The 20,844-nt window shown below is 35.7% G+C and overlaps 1 protein-coding gene across 4 annotated transcripts in view; it reads right to left on the reverse strand.

Annotated features, from left to right (window-relative positions):
* The window catches only part of DIAPH2 (diaphanous related formin 2), a 211,122-nt gene that overhangs the window by 41,611 nt on the left and 148,667 nt on the right, over positions 1–20,844 (reverse strand). For all 4 annotated transcript variants that reach the window (XM_065643073.1, XM_065643071.1, XM_065643074.1 and 1 more), the window contains one exon: positions 14,737–14,832. In XM_065643073.1, coding sequence (XP_065499145.1) covers positions 14,737–14,832 — 96 coding nt within the window. The remainder of the gene's footprint in view (positions 1–14,736; positions 14,833–20,844) is intronic.

A 20,844-nucleotide genomic window follows, 5' to 3' on the forward strand; every position in this document is an offset into this window, starting at 1 on the left:
AGAAAACTACTGGTTTGGAGAGTTTTCAAAAGTGTGGTTTATATATTTTTATATATATATATTTGAATGTTTTTAAATAATTTTCCTTTTATGTTTCTGGTATAAAGCAGTGTTTCATTGTGACTCAGATTTGCATCGAAAAGTTTCCAATGCTTTTGCTTAGCCCAGAAAAATGTTAAACCCAGCAGAATGGAATTGCAAGCTTTTCTGTAGAAGGCAAGAAGATTGGCCATGACTGGAACAGACAACAGGCAAACTAACGGCACAAGCACCGGGAAAAGACAGACTCCTCCAAGTGCACAGTAAACACAAATATGGATCAAAACATTTGTAGAAAATAAAGAGGTATATTCAGTTTTGAAGCTCTCTATCTATTTAAAGGATAAGATTTGAATTTGTACAAGTTATTCAGATAGGTTATTCACTCGTCTAAAATTAATTTTAATTGTAAACCAGAATCCAGACAAGGTCATTTCCTCCTTAAACTATAATGGTTCTCCCATTGTGTCCCTTCCAATGGCTAAAATGTTAAAACTTCTGAAATGAATTGTTAGAAAATTCTGTATAGTTAAAGTAATCCTTTTTTCTTTTCTTTTCTTTTAAGCACCTAGTTGTCTTCTATGGTCAAGAATCAAGTTCTTTCTGCAGCTTAATGAAAAATGGGTTTGCTGCTGGGTACTTTAATGCTCTCTCAAGAAAGGTGCTTTCACCAAGTGAGCATGCTACATCCATCAGCAATTTGAAGACCACGTACACTGGTTTCAATGACTTATATCTACCACCTGACAGAAAGACAGTCTTTGGTAAATGATTGATTTAAACTCATTCTTCAGTATGCCTGCAGCAACAACTGCTATTTAGAAAGAACTAATCATTTTCCTGTCAAATAAAATAACATCTACAGATACCTTAGATTACCAGCTGAATCAAGAAAACCTATTGTGAGTTACGGCCACATGTACAAACCATTTCATACTGCATGAAAGGAGGAAAGCAAGGCTTGGAATATTTTGCTTGGTCCTCCCCACTTCCCTTATGCCAGTTATGAATTATGCTTGATAAGATAAATGACTAGTCAAGAGTGAAGAGATGAGCTGCTCCGGAGCACATCCTGAGGCCTGATGGGCTGACTTACCTGTCAGATAACATTGAAAGCAGGATCATGTCTGAAAAGGTTGATCGACCATAGATTTCCCTCTCTAAATCAAACACTGTATGTTTAGCTAAACTCAGTGAACTTCAACTAATTATCCCATCATTACAGTAAATTCATATTGAATAATTTTCAAAAGGCTAAATCCAGAGCCTATGCTATGTATACTTAACTTGAAATACTGATAGCGAAAGCAAGCTATTAAATGAGAGATTCCTTCCTAGAAATTTCATCTGAAAAAAACAGCAAATGCAACCTTTTAATTCTAATTATTCAAGATGAAGGCCCTTCTAAAAAAACCAAAACAAAACCAAACAAAAAACCCCAACAAAACCACAAGAAACACCAAAACAACATTAAAAAATCCATAATGTATATACACAATAGCTATTGTGTGCATATATACATATATAAAGAAAAGCTTATTCCACTAGGGCTAAAAGTGGAAATCAAAAGGTTATGCAGTCCTATACACATCTTATTTTTCAGTACTTTTTGTATTTTATATCAAGTCCTAAATTCATGAAAAAAAAAATTGGGGAACAGCAATTTCACTTAAGAAAAATTACATTATATTCAAATCTACATGGTAAGTCTGGCAAAAAAAAAATCTAAAATTGGAATTGCAGAAACATTTTTGGAAAACAAATTTTTAAGAAACAAAACCATGTTTGTCTTTCAGTTTACGGTAGCAGGAAAGTATTTTTGTTGGAATACAGTATACACAACAACTGCAACAAATGTTACAGAAGAAACAGAAATCTTCTGTGCTTGGTAACCATAGGAGAGCTGTTGTTACAACTCTGCCTTGGACTTCTCCGAATGTCCTTTCTTTGTGATGCCTTGTGCAACAGGCACTCGGGAAAGAACAGGAACCCCAATACAGCAGAGGTGGAGCAGATTTCTGGCTAAGCAGAGAAAACTTCAAGATTGCACTTAAAACAAAAAACATGATGGGAGAATATCTGTCCAATTGATGAGTTCTGTACCTGCTCTTTATAGACTACTATGTTTATTTTTGAAAGAGTACAGAAAGGAGGGAGAAGAATATGCAGCCTCCAGTTCTCTCTGCGTTTCAGAGAGAACCAAAATCTTTTCAAGCTCAGGAGGACCTTATTTCTCCTCCTACCCACAACAATTCTGAAAGTGAATTGTGGCTAGGAGCATAAGGGTCACTCCAGTACAAAGTATCAGAACTTGCACGCACATGTTTATCTTCAACAGATAATGACACATTTGTTGACAACACTTACTTGTCTTTCAAGTACCTTGTTCTTCTGTTTCTGTTTACTATCGCTCAAGATCACATCACTTCAACACCTGCATCAATACAACCACCAAATTTCTGAGCCCACTTTTAGCAAGATAAACCAGAGTGCTCTCCGCATTACAATTTCTGATACAATCTTTACAGAACACCAGCCATTAGAGCAAAGATTTCTGGTGGGTTTTATGGTGTCTGTGTGGTTTTTTATTTTAAATTTCATCTCTAGGTATAGAGACTTTTCACAATTTAAGGCTTTGCTTCCCTAAAAATATCAACAGATTTTTCCAAGTCAGGGATGCTAGCCACACAAGAGAATTGAAAATTGTACTGAAGATGTTACTGCTGACATCCGGAGAGCAGAGTGCACTCCAAAATCAGGCACTGGACTACAAGCAAAAGAATTGCCTGCAAGTCGGCACAATAAATGTGGTGCTTTAAGAGGTTTCAAGTGGAACACAAGCAATTGCTTAGTAAGAAACACAAGGTGCTTTATGTGTTGTTAGTAATCTCCCCTGACCTATAATAATTAGTTTAATGTTAAGTTTTGCTTTCATTTATGAAAGCTCATTGTACTAATTCTGAAAGAAAACAATACTGCAGGTATGCAGACAAAGCAAATATGAAACCATCACAGGAAATTACGGAGTATTTATTGCCAAAATTCTGCAAGATAACAAAAGCTACAAAGGATGGCATCTAATGACCTGTATCTAAAAAACTACCAGTGATAATTCAAACCCAATCTTGATATTGTGTGAAGCTTCAGTGCAAAAAAGAGTCATACAGACAATTTCAGAAAGCTCTCTGAACATCAAATGTTCCTATGATATGCCAGCAAAGCAAAAATCCACATCATTTATGCTATTCTGGAAGACAAACGAGAAAACAACAGACTATAGTGTACTGAAGCTGTTCAGGATATTTTTACCAGCAAATCTATATGTGCATGTGCAATCCCTTTCACACATCATCTTACCCCCATATAGCAAGAGAGAAATGTTTCAGTGGATATTTAAATACACAGGTGCTATTTGCAAATTTGTGGCCTTATTATCAAACAACAAGGTCAGCTATGCATTCACATCAGTCCCTGTCTACAGGCTCACCCATACCTGTACTTGTGTGGAGCATCGTGTCTTCCTAATATGTCTTCGATATCTGACAACTGATACTCAATTGAGTACAAAATGTTTTTATGTTTTTCCCTCTCATGATATAATTTTATCCTCCATTATACTTCACGTGGCCAGAATGACAGAAGTTTTTGCAGACCTTGAACTGTATCTCCATACAGTGAAGAACAATTTTACAGGTTTTATGTTCCATTAGATTGCTTTGTCTTTGAATGTTTCACCCTTTCAACTACTTATCTAACAATAAGAGCTCTAACAGCAATGCAATTCCAGCAAACTGCTAAACCAGCTTTTTAAAAGCTCATACATACCCCTAAATTCTCTCCCGTCGCTGCTACAAAAATAGAACAGACTATTTCAGCTGGAATAGACTGTTTCAATTTCAACTGGAAGACACCTATAGTGCTCACCTAGTCCAGCTGCCTGTCCAATTCAGGGCTGTCCAAGCATCGTCCAAATGCCTCAAACACTGACAGGCCTGGGGCATCAACCACATCTCTAGGAAGCCTGTTCCAGTGTTTGACCACCCTCGCAGTAATGAAATGCTTCCTAATGCCCAGTCTAAACCTCCCCGGCACAGCTTTGAGCCATTCCCAACCATCCTGTCACTGGATCCCCAGGAGAAGAGCTCAGCATCCCCCCCTGCACGTCCCCCCTCAGGAAGCTGGAAGGAGCCATGAGGCCGCCCCTCGGGCTCCCCTACTCCAAACCAGACAAGCCCAAAATCCGCAGCTGCTTCTCCAAGGACATTCCTTCCAGCCCTGTCACCAGCTTCGTTGCCCTCCCCTGGATGCCTTCAAGGACCTTCACGTCCTTCTTAAGATGTTAAACCACAACACAGAAATAGATTCAAACTCTGTTCGCTTAGATGATATGTTGTTACTGCTTTAAAAGAAAATCATGATTGCCTTCAGTGAAGAGATATCATCTTTTTCTGAAATGCATATTCCATAGTAATAGACTATATTATGTCAACAGAAAACAAATACTCAAAAGTCTCCATAAAAATAAATCTACCTTCCTTCAAAGTGGTTGTCCATTAGGAGAAGAAATGAAACTTTTAAGTAAATCTCCTTTTAAGGTTTTTCACTCTAGTAAAGATGATTTTAAAATAAAATATGCTTTTGTCAAACCACCTTGTAATGAGTAGTGTTTACAGGTGAAGAAATTATGAAGCATCTTCGGAATGGCTGACAAAAGCGATAAATTTTTTTTCAGGAGTGAATCATCAGGTATTTTTTTAAAAAAAATTTTTGGTAAGGAAATAATTAGTTAATTTCTAAATAATGGAGTCAATGCCTTGCTAGATTTTAATCAGCCCCCTGTAATGGTGAAATTTAGCTTTTTCTCAAATCAACTTAATTCAAACTCAAACTATGCTCTATGAAATCACAAGGACTTTGTGTCTTCCATCTAATTCTATTTTATCCGTCATTCTTGCAGAGCTTAAAGCTACATAATTTGACAATATCGCTTGATTACAGAAGGGAAAAGCTGCACCCCCTTAAAGTTGGATTATTTCTCTCTTCCTCTTTTATTAAGGGGAAAAAAAACCAATCACATTCTCTCATCTGCTCAGTCTGACTGACAGCTTCTATAGCCTGACCTACGGAACCTTTCAGCCCAAGAGCCTTCACGCATCCCCTGATAAGTGGTGAAGTGAAGTTTTACCTTGGGCATTGTCTCATAAGCCACCAATAATATCACTGTAGTTCCAAGGTCTCCAAAAAAACCTCACTGTAAACACTTACAGAAGATAAGCTCCTGCTGTCAATAAGTCATGTTTCTTTCCCCTATCATTTTAGAAATCTGTGCACTTTAAAATGAAAAAATAAAGTCCACAGAGTAACTGAACATTTTCCCTTTCAGTGTGATATGCCTATTTTTCTTTGTAACTTAAATTTGTGGGGAAAAAATGCCGAAAAGCAGACATTCCATTCCAGTAATCTATTCATGGAGTTACAGACACATATATACCTCACTTATAATAATTTAAATAGAATCCTGTTCAACAACAGAAAGAATACCTAATGCATTAACAGAAAATGGAAGAAAAATATATAGAAATCACAGAGAAAATGAGAACTAAACATAATATAGATCTAACTTGAATAACTCCAGTATCTTGTTTATTTTTAGACATCCATCTGGAAGAGACTGCACAGTACGTATATGTTTTTAAAAGAAAAATATTATGATGCTATGTACTTCCATGAGAGGGTAAAAGAGGATGAGCTAATGCACACACTGACAGATATACTAATTATAACACTATCACAAAATTTTATAGTCTATATCACTTTTTTCCTCAGAAAAAGTAATCAGGAGTGTAATATGCAGAGATCTATCGAGACAAATACAACAAATCATATCAAAGGTTATCTTCCGCAGTATTTTTTGAAGAGGACCAAGCAAAACTAACTCTTTCAAGTTTGGTGTCTTGTTTTTACAGTATATAGATTACCCTAGGATTTGGAATTAGAGTTACTCAAAATATATCACTATTATAATTATTATTAACCTACACCATCAATATCTCACATCTGTTTTCATTCATCATTAAAAATAACTTCATCCTAATTGTGACACCCTTTAAAATATAAGAGTACTAAAACTGAAACAATCTAGCAGTACAAATGTATTACAATTAACTAGCACTGACAGTTTTTAGGATGTGAGGGCAATTTTGGAACTACATATATTACAAAGGTAACAGCTCACCTACATTATGTTGAGGCAATAATGCGCAATAATTAAAAGGAACCATGTGTGCTACAGTTTCAAAAATGTAATGGAGATACTGGCATGAAGTTGTGTTAAAAATGTTGAATGACCAGGTCTCAATATGCTCCCGGAAATTTAAACTTGCCTACAGCACAACAGCAGGAAATGTAATCTGAAAAAGTGCATTCCCATGCAAAGTCAGATCTGTAGCCTTTTTAGCCAAATATATTATGAATGAATGGCCAAAGATGCGTTGGAGAAAGATGCAAAAAATCATAGTATAAAACCTGGCAACACATTGCCAATGCACCAAATACCTTCCTAAAATTATCTTTGCCTAAATTCCTAGAAGCATAAAAGTAATAGAATCGAGGACAAGATGGTATTATAAAATCTATACCCCTAAATTGTTAAGATTTTCCACGTGTAATAAGCTACAAAGATCAAAGTGTGGTTTTTTGGTAGCATGCCTCCAATTAAAAATAACAGTAAATTTTAAGCATAGAAAAAAAATAACAGATCACTTAAAGTCTCATCTATAACTCTAAGACTCGTTTGCTTCCTCAGCTAAGCTACTCTGTTTTTTCACAGGCAAATTTTTCTGTTCAATGATATTTTCTGTTGTCTATCATTGACTTCCATTTTTTTGATCTTGTATTTGCAATAGTACTCTCCAGCTTAGTCATTCATTACAGTATGCTAAAATATATTTTCAATTGCTCTTTGGCATGAAAATCTTAGTAGGAACATGGAAACTTGACCAGTATAATATGCCTTAAAGCATTTTTCCATCAGAAACTATTAATGTTTGTCTAGAAACAATCTTCTGTAAAATTTAAGCTAAATGAGAATTACCAAGTCAGTGAACAGATTAAATATTGATAAACAAGTGTTTATAAGGAATTGATTAATACACCTGAAACTTATTTTCTTGATACATGTACAAGATTTTTTCACTCCTTCAACTATTATTAAAAAAAAAAATAAAGCAATGCCTCTTAAGTCTTTTGCAGAAAGATGAACGTGTCTTTGCTATGCTGCAGGTCACTCAGAAGCCAACATAGCTGTGTTAGATTAGGATGGAATAGAAAGCATCCCTGTCTATAAAATAACAATTTTGACCTAATGTCAGTTAATCTGTTACCCAGTCATACACTGCAACACTGATTTTCATCCCTTTCCCTTCCTTCACATTCATTACGTATATATATTAAAATATTAAACCCAATATGCATTACCTAAGTAAACAGTACTGCAGCAGAAATTTTTTCAAATAGAAGTGTTTCATAATAATTGCACAATAGCAGCGTCAGCGCTGATAAAGAAAATTCAAATGACCACATGCAAATTAAGTTAGCCTTGCATTTCATTCATTGCTGCTCATGTAGCTGGTAAATGAAAGCATGAATTTCTTTCGTCTGTGTGTAAAATTAGTTACTCTAACTCCAGTTACCTCATACAGATGAAGCCAAAAGTCAGCTCTCCATCTCTAGAAATGTAGGACTAGCAAGACATACCTCATTAAAACAGTTTGCAGATTCAGTGTGAAATAAAAACAACCAAACAAAACATGAAAAAAAAAACCCAAAAAACAAAAAACACCCACAAAAAACAGAACCGTAGGTGACTTCCAACTCATACAAAATCCTACCACATGGACTTGGCAGCCTCCTTCTACATGACACTTTTTGAGAGACTAGTTACTATGAACAATTCTCTGGTTCTCATAAAAGCTTTGTTTTAGTTCTTAAAAAACCTATTTCACAGCATAAGACATTCAAAAAGGCTTTTGGAATGCTAAAGGCTTTTAAGAGCTTCAGAAGCAACTGTGCAAAGTCAACTCCCAGAAAAAGAAATGCCATAATACAGACTCTGTACGAACTCTATAGCTGTTCTGGGTACCCGCAGAGTCCTATGATGAAACAGACAAAAACAACTTTAAAGAAAAAAATAGAACAGTTTCAGCGTCTGCAGTAACTGGCAAAGTCCTGCAACTGGCTAGCATAAGCTCAGATGTTATACAGTAAAGCTTAGAAATGTCAGGAGCCTGCAGAATAATCCTCAGTCCTCCCATGTAATTCTCATCACCATCAATGGGCAATGTGGTTTTACTTCAAAAGTTGGCGCTCTACTACGTCTTAAGTTACAAAAAAATAAGAACTTTGTACTTTGGGATTTTAGTTCAATTTGATAAGTAACACCAGTGTTAATTTTTAAAAATACTAAAACTTGAAAAATGTTCTCATACTTTCAGTGTAAAATTTTACATAACACTTTTCCAGAAGAACTTAACGAGAAAAATTTTCATACTATGCTGAAATGCATTTTGAAGCACTTACAATAATAAAAGCAAGAGGCACATAACTTTCCTTAGCCTTGTGTAAGTAATCCAATGCTTTAGATGAATGACAAACTCAGATGTAATTAGTAACAACTACATAGCACCAGTTTTCTGAAGGACATTTTTTAGCGTGTATATACTATTGACACTTCATGGCATATTTTCATTTATTTAGATAAAATTCTTGTCTCATAAAAAAAGTTACAGCTTAGAATCAGATAAAGCAGCAACATATGCAAAGCTTAGAGTTCACAATACCACTTCTCTACATCTTTCTAGTTTACCATTCACGTAAATGTAAACAATCTCATGCAAACCAAGATCAATCTGAAAAACAACCAATCTTCAACACTTGCTCTAGAGGAGGATAATTAACACAGTAACACGGCTGAAAACAGTTATTCGAATATATACAATTCTTGAACTTTTGTCTTTGTGCCCATACAACTATTGGTCACACGGCATTTGCAGGGCCTGCTTGGTCCGTGCAAGCTGAAGGGTGTTGAGAACCCAGTCGAAGCAGGCTGGAGGTTCAAGTCTGCTCTAGTTCCTTTTTCCCCCCTCCCTTTTTTACCACTTCTTCACCCTGCTTGTAAGTAGAATTCCTCTGAAACGCCAAGTAAAACCTCCACATACTACAGCTGTTGCTTTCATGCTAAGCCACCAGAATAACATATTATCTAATATTAGTCCTTTAATTACAAAAATCATTGGCCAAAATGCATACCCAATAAAAAGAGATTACACCACAAATACCTATGTTTATGGAGCTCTCTGGACTAAAGTAATTTGCTAAGACTTGATTTAAATGATACTATAAATAGATTTTCCCTTATACAACTCATATTTATATTTAGCAATAAAAGCAAACTTAAATCTCACAGTAATGCCACGATGGCAAAACCAATACATTTCTCTTTGGCAATCCTTGTTTAACTCATTATTATGGTTTTGATAATTCTGAAGCACTTAGATCATACGCGTAAGTCTCATTAGTCCACGATTCCTGACTGTAAGCAAAAAACCTCCATTATATAACTGAGATAGCAAAACACGCTTTTAAACACTCAGCTTCTCAAAGTAAGATAACAAAAAATTAAGAGACGCTAGCTGAACATAATAATAGGAATATTAGTTCTTTACCACAGGATGTTTAAAAATGGTCCCAATACATTTAAAATACATACTTTTTTTTTTTTTAACTTGAGACTATCATTTTTATAGACCATTATGGATATTTCTAACTTCCTAACACATACTTAATGATAAAGACAATAACAGACTCAACTGAATAACAGCAATCAAGGCTACTCAAACCCCATTTCAGTTGAGCACAAATAATGATCTGTTAAAAGTGCACCTACCACATTTTTGGATTTTAACACTAGTAAATCCTCTCATCAATTCACAAACAGATGTAAGCATGTAAAAAAAAAAACCAATTCATTTACAAAACTGCCACATACAAAATGATTCACAATGCTTTCAGTGAGGCAGATATACTTTGACTGAAGATTTTTATTTGAATATGTTTTAGGTCAACACAGATCCAGCACCCAGAAACCTAACTAACTCTCCATAATTTATTTAACATAATCAATGCAAAGGTAAATATAGAAGTCTCTCTTTAAGCATATCTATGTCTTTAAGCAGAAGACACAAAATTCCTAACACTATAACCTTTTTATTAGAATTCTGATGAACTTGAATGTAAAGTATGCTCCTAATTTATTTTTTTAGAAAGCATGTTTTAAATTAAAGGAAGCATCTGGCCACCATCTGAAAAATTATGAAAAGTCATTAAAAAGTAGTAACATTCCATTCCCTCAGATCTTTTTTTATCTTCCAAGAGTTAAAGAAGTGGTGTCGGCGCTTCAGATGCCTTGCATAAAAGATTCAGATAAGATGTGGGAAGTGAACACGGGAGGTTCATTCTTTCTCCTTCACTCTCCAGGTGTTCTGCTAATATGGAAATAGTAATGACAGCGTAGCAACTCTCAATAACATCAAATTCAGAAGTTCCTAAATTGTGTGTACTATGCATCGCGCTCTGCTGATTTGATTTGGATTTGTGGATTGAAAAATAACCCAAAACTTGTGTACTAACAGAACACATGAAATACTTGATAAATGTACTGTACGCTGAAATCTAAAGCAGAAAGAACCTGCATGCATGTTCCTTATAGCTATGCTTTCCCAGTAGTGAAAGACTACAAGAACTAATTAGCACGTATTATGACTGCAGTTGCAATAGTTTGGATATATAGGAGAGGGCATTAGTTATTAACACTTCTGAAAAAATTAAACTTAAGTTCCACGGCAAAAAATTTGGCAGCTTAACAGAAAGAATCCTAACAGAATAGTTAGCTCTGTGCAGAAATTTGCTTAAACTAATATTAGAGAGAAAATATTCCTGAATCAGTCATCTTTAATAATATCATACCCTAAGGCCAGAAAAAAGGTCAGGGATAATTGGTGTAATAGTAGTGCTGGACACCCATTTTAAACGTGTATCCTGTGATGAATGCCAGCTAATACCATTCTCTATTACCGTTCTCTCATTCCAATATTAGCAAACTTGCAAAAAGCAAGTATATTTTTGGAAGAGGAAGTAACATTTCTGGACACTGATTTCTAATTATTATTTTATAGCTTCTCTATGCTTAAAATCCAGTAGCTAGGAACAATAAAAATACAGTAATAATCTTAGGAGAGAGAAACCACGCAGAAACTTTTTTTCACATTGAAAAGCCTACATAACAAAGAACACATATGAGTACAATGAAATGAAAAACTGGAGGAGGAGGACAGGAATTTTTTTATTACTACTTCCATGACTTGATAACAAAAAGATTTTTACTGAAAAAGTCTACAGTTATAATGCAACCCATTAAACTGTAGCATTTCATTTACAGGCTTAGTAAACAAACAAAAACAATGCAGTTAAACATATTTTAAATGAGTTCTACTTTTCTAATCTAAACCTGTCTGTACATTTCACCAAAATTGTTTTGCCCAGTAGGAAAACTGCGATATTGAGTAGCTCCCCCTGCACAAGGCTGCCGTTATAGACAGAGCCCCATTCCTTTACTGTCTCCATCTCTTACCCACTCAGTCTGACCCTTATTCTTTTCAATATTTTAAAGACATGACCATGTGAGTGCAAATATATGCTACAAGGTACACCAGTGACCTCAGTAAAAAAGGCTGATTGAACAGGTATCTTTGGTAGAATGACATTCTTCTAGGGGAGCTGTAGGCCTGTAGCAATTGGAGATCCGTTATCCAACTGAAGCGATCACCTCCTACGTCCAACCTACTCACCTAAAGGCAGCAGTAAACCATGCCAGTGCAGAGGTTTTTCTTGTGGAAAGTTGTTTTCTGTTGTGTTTGTTCGTTTTTACTTTTCAGTCAAACTGATCAAGAATGCCACTAGCAGTGAAGCTACAGTTTGCTCGTTTAAGTTAAATTTACTCTGTGAAACCACTGGAAGAAAATACAACAAAAGCCAAGTTTTCATGGTCTACTGGTTGTAACCACTGAGAAGGTTGTAACCTTCTATAGTTTTCATTTTCACCCTGAGTAGATGCAAACAGAATAAGCAAGTTTGCAACAAGACAGATCTAGAGCTTACATGAAAATGTACACAAGTGAACTCACTGTACTGCTGAACGTTTTTGGGGGGCATTTTCTTGTTTGCAAGTTTTTTTACTTTGCTTTGGTTTTATGCTTTCTGTAGGGGCTACCAAGTAATTAATAAATACAAAGTAATTAACAAAACTGCAAAAACTAAGCAAGCAAAAGTTGTTTTTTCTCCTCACTAGATTTTAATTACTGATACTGGCAGTGAGAAAGCCATGTCTGACACACAAAACTAAAATCTCTGTCCAAACAGGCAGAAAACATCTATTTTTCTTCTCAGACCATGACAGCTACCAAGACAAGTTCAAGCTCGAACCCTTGCTCTACAAGTCTAACTTTCAAAATGGCAGCAACTATAGCTTTCTATATGTTAAGTATATGTGCTGACTACAGAGAGTGCAGCAAGCTACCAATAATGTACAGAAAACACCTACACTGGGCACCGTGTATAGACCGTGCTATACCATTTGCTGTATGCTTGCCAATCACAAACAAATGACCCAGCTAGCCCAGAAACGCCCCAGTCTCTTCTCCCCATACTTTCATTTACTTTTTCTTTCTTCCACTGAAGCACAGGAGGCATGGAGTTAACTGCCCACAAAAATCTCACTGGATGAAACTCTCTGGAACACTCGGTCTATTGATGGTATCAATGAGAAATCTGTCATTGTCTCTTCCTTTTTTTAAGGAGAGATACGGAAGTTTGCAATAGTGATCCCTGCTTTTTAATGCTATGGTTCACTGCTTAGAGATGTCAGAGCCATATTTTTAAGTATCTTCTGATTAGCAGACAAGCTACTGACTGTATGTCATGTATTATATGCCCCTAAATCACATGAGAAAATTTACATAGTTTATGCCAGATACTTGACTGGGACTAACATTTATTGCCTCCTGTCTAAACTTTTAGCTATTCTCTGAAACTATGTAATAGTTATAGCCATTTCTGAGAAAATTTGGAGTTGCCCAGAGCTTGGAAGTGGATCATCTAGACCTTTTCTCACAGTAAGTTCCCCTAAGTCAAGCAACTCCTCAAACGTAACAGCCAGACCCCACTAGAATAAAAACTGACACGACGACATTTCAAACACAAAGAAAGCGAGTGTGTGAAACAGAAGAGAAACAAAAGGGATTGTGAATTAGCTTTGCCCCTGTTGTTGCAGGGAGGTCACTGGGTTTTGGACTCAGGCTCAGGCATCTCGGTTTGCAGCAGATTGTGCACAATCTTCTCTGGTCCCTGGGAAGATTTTCTTTGTCACCACTGGGTGACAAATCTCTCCTCAAGCCACAACACAAAGAGACCATCTCTCACACTGATATTTCTCAAGATATGGAAAAAACATTTTGATCGAGGAGTTCTTTCAGTTCTGATCAGAGAGCAGAAACAAGCTCTGAATTAAGAAAGATATTGGAACTGTAGCAGAATTCATTTCTTAGTATGAACAAATTATGTAATTTATTTTTATTTTTCCATCAGATCAGGCATATGGCAAATTAAAAATAATTATATACCATCTTTGCTAGCCAGATGAAAGAGGGTAGTAGAACCTGCCTTTACTTTTCTGTTTCTATAAAAAAAAATAATCAGCCAGCATGAATCTAAGCCTAGGTCATTGAGGATCAGGTAGATATACATGGCTTGTTTTATAAAATGCCTCTGTTTGGCCAAACCTTTAACAGTATATAACCAACACAGGCTTCTGTTTTTATGCAAAATAACTATACTATTTCAACTGTAAATATTTAAGACTATTTTTTACTGTAAGACATGTTTTAAAAGAAAAATTACAAAATACAGCATTCTACCATGAGCTCTGATGAAAGTTAAATGCAGAGTAAATGCAATTCACAAAGTGTATGCAACTGGTTTATCATAAAGAGAGAACAGTGTAGAGGAAACACCACAGTTGCTTTGTCTTCTCTCAAATTTTCTCAAAACTAAACTTGCAGGAAAAAATAATTGTTCAGACTAAACCAGCAAACCAGACTAAGTTCACTACAACTGTCTCCCTCAAGAAAGTGAAGCTACTTTATTGTAATTCGACTTCTATGACTAGACGCACTACAGCTTCCAGCCAAACCAGAACATATCTAAGACCTGTATTGGAAAAAGACTATTAGCTATATGCTCAAGCTCTTCTTGGTGTAAGAAGCTAATATTTTTCACAGTGTCATCTAAAATAAATTAATTATACTCATGGTACTAAAGATTGAGACAAGCATACTTTGTGCAGGAATGTTTTAAATGCCATTTCAAGCACAACAGGAACCTTTGTCACCTCTTCGAGCCCATGGTTAGCTGAAGCTAGAGCTATCAAGTTAAAAATCCATGATCACAAATATTATGCTGAGTTTTCACAGTAGCTCAATGACCAACAGTAGCTCAAAGGTCTTCAGTGAAAACTTTTGGTAAATCTTTGCAAAACATCTTTTGCCCACTTAGTTTATGACTGAAAGTTTTTAGAAAGCATCTTACCTTGTGGCCTTGGTGTTCGTTTCCTGCGATCTCTGAACGCTGCTCCTGACTGTAAGGCCTCAAGCAGACTATCCATCACTCCTGTCTCATCACCTTCTGGGAACAGAAGAAAAATAATATTAATCTCAGTGCAACTGAAATCAGACTTTAAAAAGAAAAAAGTAAAAGTGTTGTCAAGTTTACACAACGCCTCCAAATAAGAGATGTATACATTTTAAATGTAATGGATTTTGTCAGTGCTTTAGGTATCACTGTCTAGTTTGCGTATGATGCTCTATTAAGCAAAATTGATGCCAATCCTACTGTTCTTTCAACTCAGAGATGTTATCTTGTGCATTATTTATGACATTTTCAGCATGCAGATAGACAGCTCCTGGTGAATGACTGCTGTTTGCCCATTAAATTCTTTTAAGACTTTCCTGAAGTAGAAACAAGTCATCCCTTCTTGATTTAACCAATGCATATGGAAGATCTGATGAAACTGAATGGCACAAGTAAAATATTGTAGTATTGCAAATATTTTGTATGTTGCCTCCCTTCTTTGTGATGCACTAAATCCTTGAAAAAAAATAATTCTCTATGACATGTGAGAATACATATACCATATGCTACACGTGTAACAGTACACCAGGGATGATCTTAAGGTAAGAGGAGAGAATCCAGCCGTGAAAGTAGGTGGCGTGACATTTCTTAAAACCTGAATTCTACTTCTACTAAATCTTTCTCTTGCTTTTTTCATATCCAAGCTGACCTGTAGCCTTTAAATTGCTGGACTGTATAGCGTATTATGGAAATCTGGGTAAAAATATTATTTTCTTTTTACATATTCAATTCTGTAACTTCCTTTGCATTGCAGTTAATAACACTTCATAGCAGCATTCAACAGTATGACAAATAGAAGTCAAAGAACCGTAATGTTGCAAAACTATTGATGAATGCCTCTTTTTCTGTTCATGTGTCTGTGCTATAACCCAAAACTAAAATGTAGGCTAGACTCAGCAGGTAGGTGGACATTTTATTCGCATCTCTCAGACTTCGAGTTAATGTAAATTTCCCCATCACAGAGTGGGAAGATAATTTCTTCATGCAAAAGATTTAGATTACAGTAAAATACTTCTGACTCACGCTGAGTGTAGGAGGTTAAATGTACATTCAAGGTCTCAAATGTTCAAGTTTGAAAGCAGCTCACTAATGCAAAAGGTATTCTGCCCTGCTTCTCTATTACATTTAGATTTATTAGACTAAATCCAGAACCGATATAAAAGCATGACAATCCTAAAACATTACCCACTTCAAATTTCTACACCATGATCAGTGTAACTACTTGATAAATTTAAATTATACATCAAAGTAATTTAAACTATTATGTATAATATGCAACACATACACAAATTTCTCTCCAGTTGAGGATGAAAGGGAGCAGAGCAAGAGTCGCAACCACCAGAAGACTCTGAAATACCAGTTTTAATTATGCGCCATCTAAACCCCTTAAAAACTAAGCTCCTGCAAAATAAATGAGTAAATTAGCTTCTCTCAATTTACACTCAAATATACAAGGCCAGAATCTTGTCTGAAGAACACAACATAATTATGTGTCTTTGTGGTCCTCCTCATACACATGCTTGTTCATTGATTTATTGTTCGTACTGTATTAAATTTATTTTCTAAATCAAAGTTCTGTGAATACACTTTGTCCAAACTAATACACCTCAAGTTAGTCTGAAACATTTAATGAATATGACTGTACTACACAGAACCAGTTAATATGTTAGCATGCTTTATGCACAGAAAAACTACAATATCATTTGACCTTCATTAAAAACAAGACTTGGCAGAATTTGTTCAAAAAAAGACTAAAATCTTTCAATACTTTATAAATGTTTATGCAGCCTTCCACTTTTTTGTTGAGTGTGCTATTCTACGTGCTAATTACTGCAACTGCTAAAAAACACCCTATTTTTAGAATATCAAAATATACAATATAAAGACACATGAATTAAGGAAGCTCTAGAGCAGAGTAATGAGATTTTTAACTCCTCAAAGTAAAATAATCAAAGTTGTCAGATGATTAAATGGAAACTGGACAAAGAAGTGCATTTTCAGTTAGCCTTCATTAAAATTTATAAATAGAATTCTACAGACATTTCCATCCTTCCCTACAGTTCTTGCTGAGGTACTTCACATATTACTGCTATCTCCTCACATATCACCACCTACCTCCTTGATTTGCTCCCCCCCCCTTTTTTTTTTTTAATACAACGTATAGCAACTTACAGACACAAATCAGAAACAAAGACAAAAACTATCCGAAGTTTCTAACCTGAGAAACTTATCTCCAACAGAAACTGTCAGTGGAAATAAAACACATAATCCTTATTTCTCTTTTAGATATCTTTCATTGTACACAAGAACGGGGGTTTCACCTGGAACAAATATTTTGCTTCCTCATTCTTTCTTTTCCAAGTTGGTCCCAAGCATTAAAGAGACAGTACATGTATGCATACATGCAAAAAAATAATTGCAGTCTGTTTCCATCTTATGACTGCTTCTACATTTCCAGTCATAGTGGTATCCAAGCTTGATTATAGCATTCACAGAACACAAATCACAACGGGAAAAGCCTTTACAACAATCATGGGAATGGATTCTAACAAGAAATGCCTAAGGCAGTGCAATTTCTTTAGACTACATAAAGCAGCCACTGAAAAAAGGTATGACAACCTCCTTCTGTGCTTCGAATCTGTGAAGTCCCAAGAGAGAAAACTCATCCCAGCAGATAACTTCCCAACAGAGGGCTGTTTCCATACAGCAGCAAACAGGGAAACACTTGGGCTCAGTTAGTGGAAGCACCTTTGCAATCAGAAGTGACATTCTAGAATACATTCCCAAACCAGAGTGTGGGAATAAAGAAGCCTAGAGATTTTAAGGATGAAGTAAAACATTCTGAAAGGAATTATATGGTATAGCACAGGCAACAGCAGGAGCAGGAGCCACATGATCTTTTCAATCCACTGTACCTAAAGCATCAATCTGCAACTCCTTATTGATGGCATATCTTTAAAAAGGGTACGTGACTCAATGGGGAATGAGACTGCATGAAACCGCTTACCAGCACTCAGGCTGCTGCAGAAGCTACAGCGCAAAGAACACAAGTCCTGGGTATCCGTAGTCGTGAGCTAAGCTTTTACTTTCGAGTAAGCATTTTTATTTTCAGATGTCTTCTACTGCAGATACAATCTCTACATGTATGAGGAAAACTGTCCTTCTAAATACATAGTTTGGTCATAATATTTATCAAGACAAAAATGTATTAGAAAGCGTACAGTCAGGTATGACTAGTCGGTCTTGACTTTTCTTCATATAACACAGCACATTCAAAAGTTTCGAATCAATTAGTTTGATCCTCATGTAAAGTACTTCCCAAAGAAGGAAATATCAGATAGAAACAAAGTATATAATCTATTTCCAGAACATTATTTTTAAACTTCAGCTTTCCAAAGATAGATCACCTTTCCCAGACTCAAGCCATTCTTTATGTTTTATCCATTAGCAAATGGCACATGGAGATGGAATGACAATATTAACTTTACAGTTGTAAATATTTAGAAACAAGGCAAGAAAAGAAGCATTTTCTAAAAAGGTGAAATGAATTTAAATGTGCCCCGTGTCTGCAATACTTTTGCAGGAGAGACTAAGCCTCCCTTCGTAAAACACAAAACCAAGATTTAAAAAAATAAATGTGTGAAGGACTAGACGTTTCAATCGTGCCTTTAGACAAGTCCTGTTATCACTGAGTCTTGCTTCAGCTTTTTATGTACATCTAAGTTTTCTGTCACCCTCCTTACACAGAATTCTCTCTTCAACAAGTACTTAAGATAGGAAATGTTAAAAAAAAAGTGTATCAAGATGTTTTTCTCTTCTGTGTGCTTCATGTTGCTCGCATCCACTATATAAGAATTTGCATTAAAAAGTTCAAGCAGTTAGCACAGAGATAAATCTCATCAAGCACATCAGGTCTTTCATCCAACACAAAGAGGTGCACGGAGCTGACATTTAACCTCTCTCTGGAACACAGCAGAGAGATGGAAGTGTCTCCACTTTTTCAAATAATTATATGAAACAGCCTGCTCTTGCACTGTATTAGGAGTATATCTGACATAGATGTAGAGCTATGATTCCTCTGTATAGCTAGGTAATTTATTTTAGAATAATCTGTACACTGCTAAAGTAACCATGAGGACTGTGTTATAAAGGTAGAAAACACTTGAGAATGATAAAGAATGTTTACTTTATCTTATTTTTCACAGAGCAAATGTAATCTTTCACCTGCTTCTGTAGCCATTTTCTCTGTTTCAGAGTTCCTCTGAAACAGAAGAACCATTTCAACATGAAGATAAAATATGTCCCTTTTTTTAATCACTGCTAGCACCGTATGAAATGTGACCCTTAAGTTACATTTAGCATCCTTTCTGTTGATATTATATTCCTGTATCACTTCCTGACAAATCTCATCTAAACCTCAAGAAGAGACCCCAACATGCATACCTCCTGATATTAAATGCAAAATAATGTTAGCTTCTACTTATCACTCACATGATTAAAATGAAGATTGAAGCTGACAAAAATGTACAGGTGAAGTGTCATTCTTTTGCTAGCCTGAGTAGCAACAAAAAATATGGTTAAGTCAGGACAACAGGTTCTACTGTCTTATTTTTTAAAAAAATAACTGCTGCTAAAATTTCCTATTGGAAACTGAAATGTGTTTAGTCTGTTGTAGCCTATGAGGCTTTTAAAGTCACTGTTGCTGTTAAAAGAGCCCTGTTGAAAAGACCACACTAGAAAACACGTGTTAGTGTTCTGTTTAGGGACCAACCTGAACCATAAATGACAGATGTAAATAAAATCAGAGCTCTTTCGTAGATTTTACATAAAGATGAGCACATTTAGCTTCTTGGCTTGCCTCTGTTTCAGTAGGCATTCTTGCACTTGTTTCTGTGGTAGTCGCCAGCTCTGATTATTTCAATTTCATGCAAGTTCTTTGTGTCTCTCCTCTAAGCAATCATACTGAATTGCCCTAAAAATAGATCCTTACCTTCTTCAAGAAGCCCAGCTCACTTTCTATGAGATATTTTTTAAAGAAGTTTTAAAATATTTAACTTCTTTTATACTCAAATTAATCTGAGTAGAAGTAATGAAATATTTTAATTTCCTTTCTCCCTCCCCAACTCTCATTACAGAACACAAAAAATGAATAGACATTTGGAAGAGGTTGTCTAACATTGTCTCCAAATGTTAGCTGTATTTCCATGCACTACATAAACAGTCACGTTTTTCCCAGCTCAAAATGTTCAGCACGTTCCAGAGAAGGGATTCAGAAACATAACTTTCTGATTTAGATTGAAAGAACCAGAAATTTGGTTTTACCTCAGCCTTCAGCATATTGTCATCTATCAAAAAGGTAGGATTAAGCATCTTGTAGCAGATTTTTTTCAGGACTTCCGTGATGACTGATTTTTCAGTTTACACTAAAAGGAGGCTATTTTGATTAGAATATAAAACATCTCAATACCCACAACTGTTCTTAAATCAAGTATAAGAACTGGGGTAGCGCTATTGATGGGAAAATGAAACAACAAAATAGCTAAGGCTTTTAAAGTTTCTTGCATAATTCAGGACTACAGAAACTGGTCTTGAAGCTACAATACAGCTCAGCCCATGCATCTAAACCACAATCCACCATCTGTCCAGCTCCAAGAGGCCCTGGGAACACGCTCCTGTTTCTGGACTGTTATCCTGCCTTCCCTTTTGCACCCACTACTACAAGAGTACCTATATATTTTACTGGTACACTTTAATTTTCCAGTCAAGGCAATACTCAGCTGTACTTGCCAAAACATCTTGTACTCTTGTTATCAGAAATATAACAATTGCAAACTAATCTAAGTTAATAAAATGCGTAAGTACTGTACAGCCATTTGGGCAAAAGTTTACAGGAACTTGCCAGGAATTTTTTAAAAATTTGGGCCCTTACTGAAAAAGAACCCAGTCAAATACCACATTAGGTAACACATGCTGCCTACCTGCCTGCTTCTCCAAATGGTTTCTAAT

The sequence above is a fragment of the Caloenas nicobarica genome, chromosome 12 (genome assembly GCF_036013445.1).
Source record: "Caloenas nicobarica isolate bCalNic1 chromosome 12, bCalNic1.hap1, whole genome shotgun sequence".
NCBI classification, from domain to species: domain Eukaryota; kingdom Metazoa; phylum Chordata; class Aves; order Columbiformes; family Columbidae; genus Caloenas; species Caloenas nicobarica.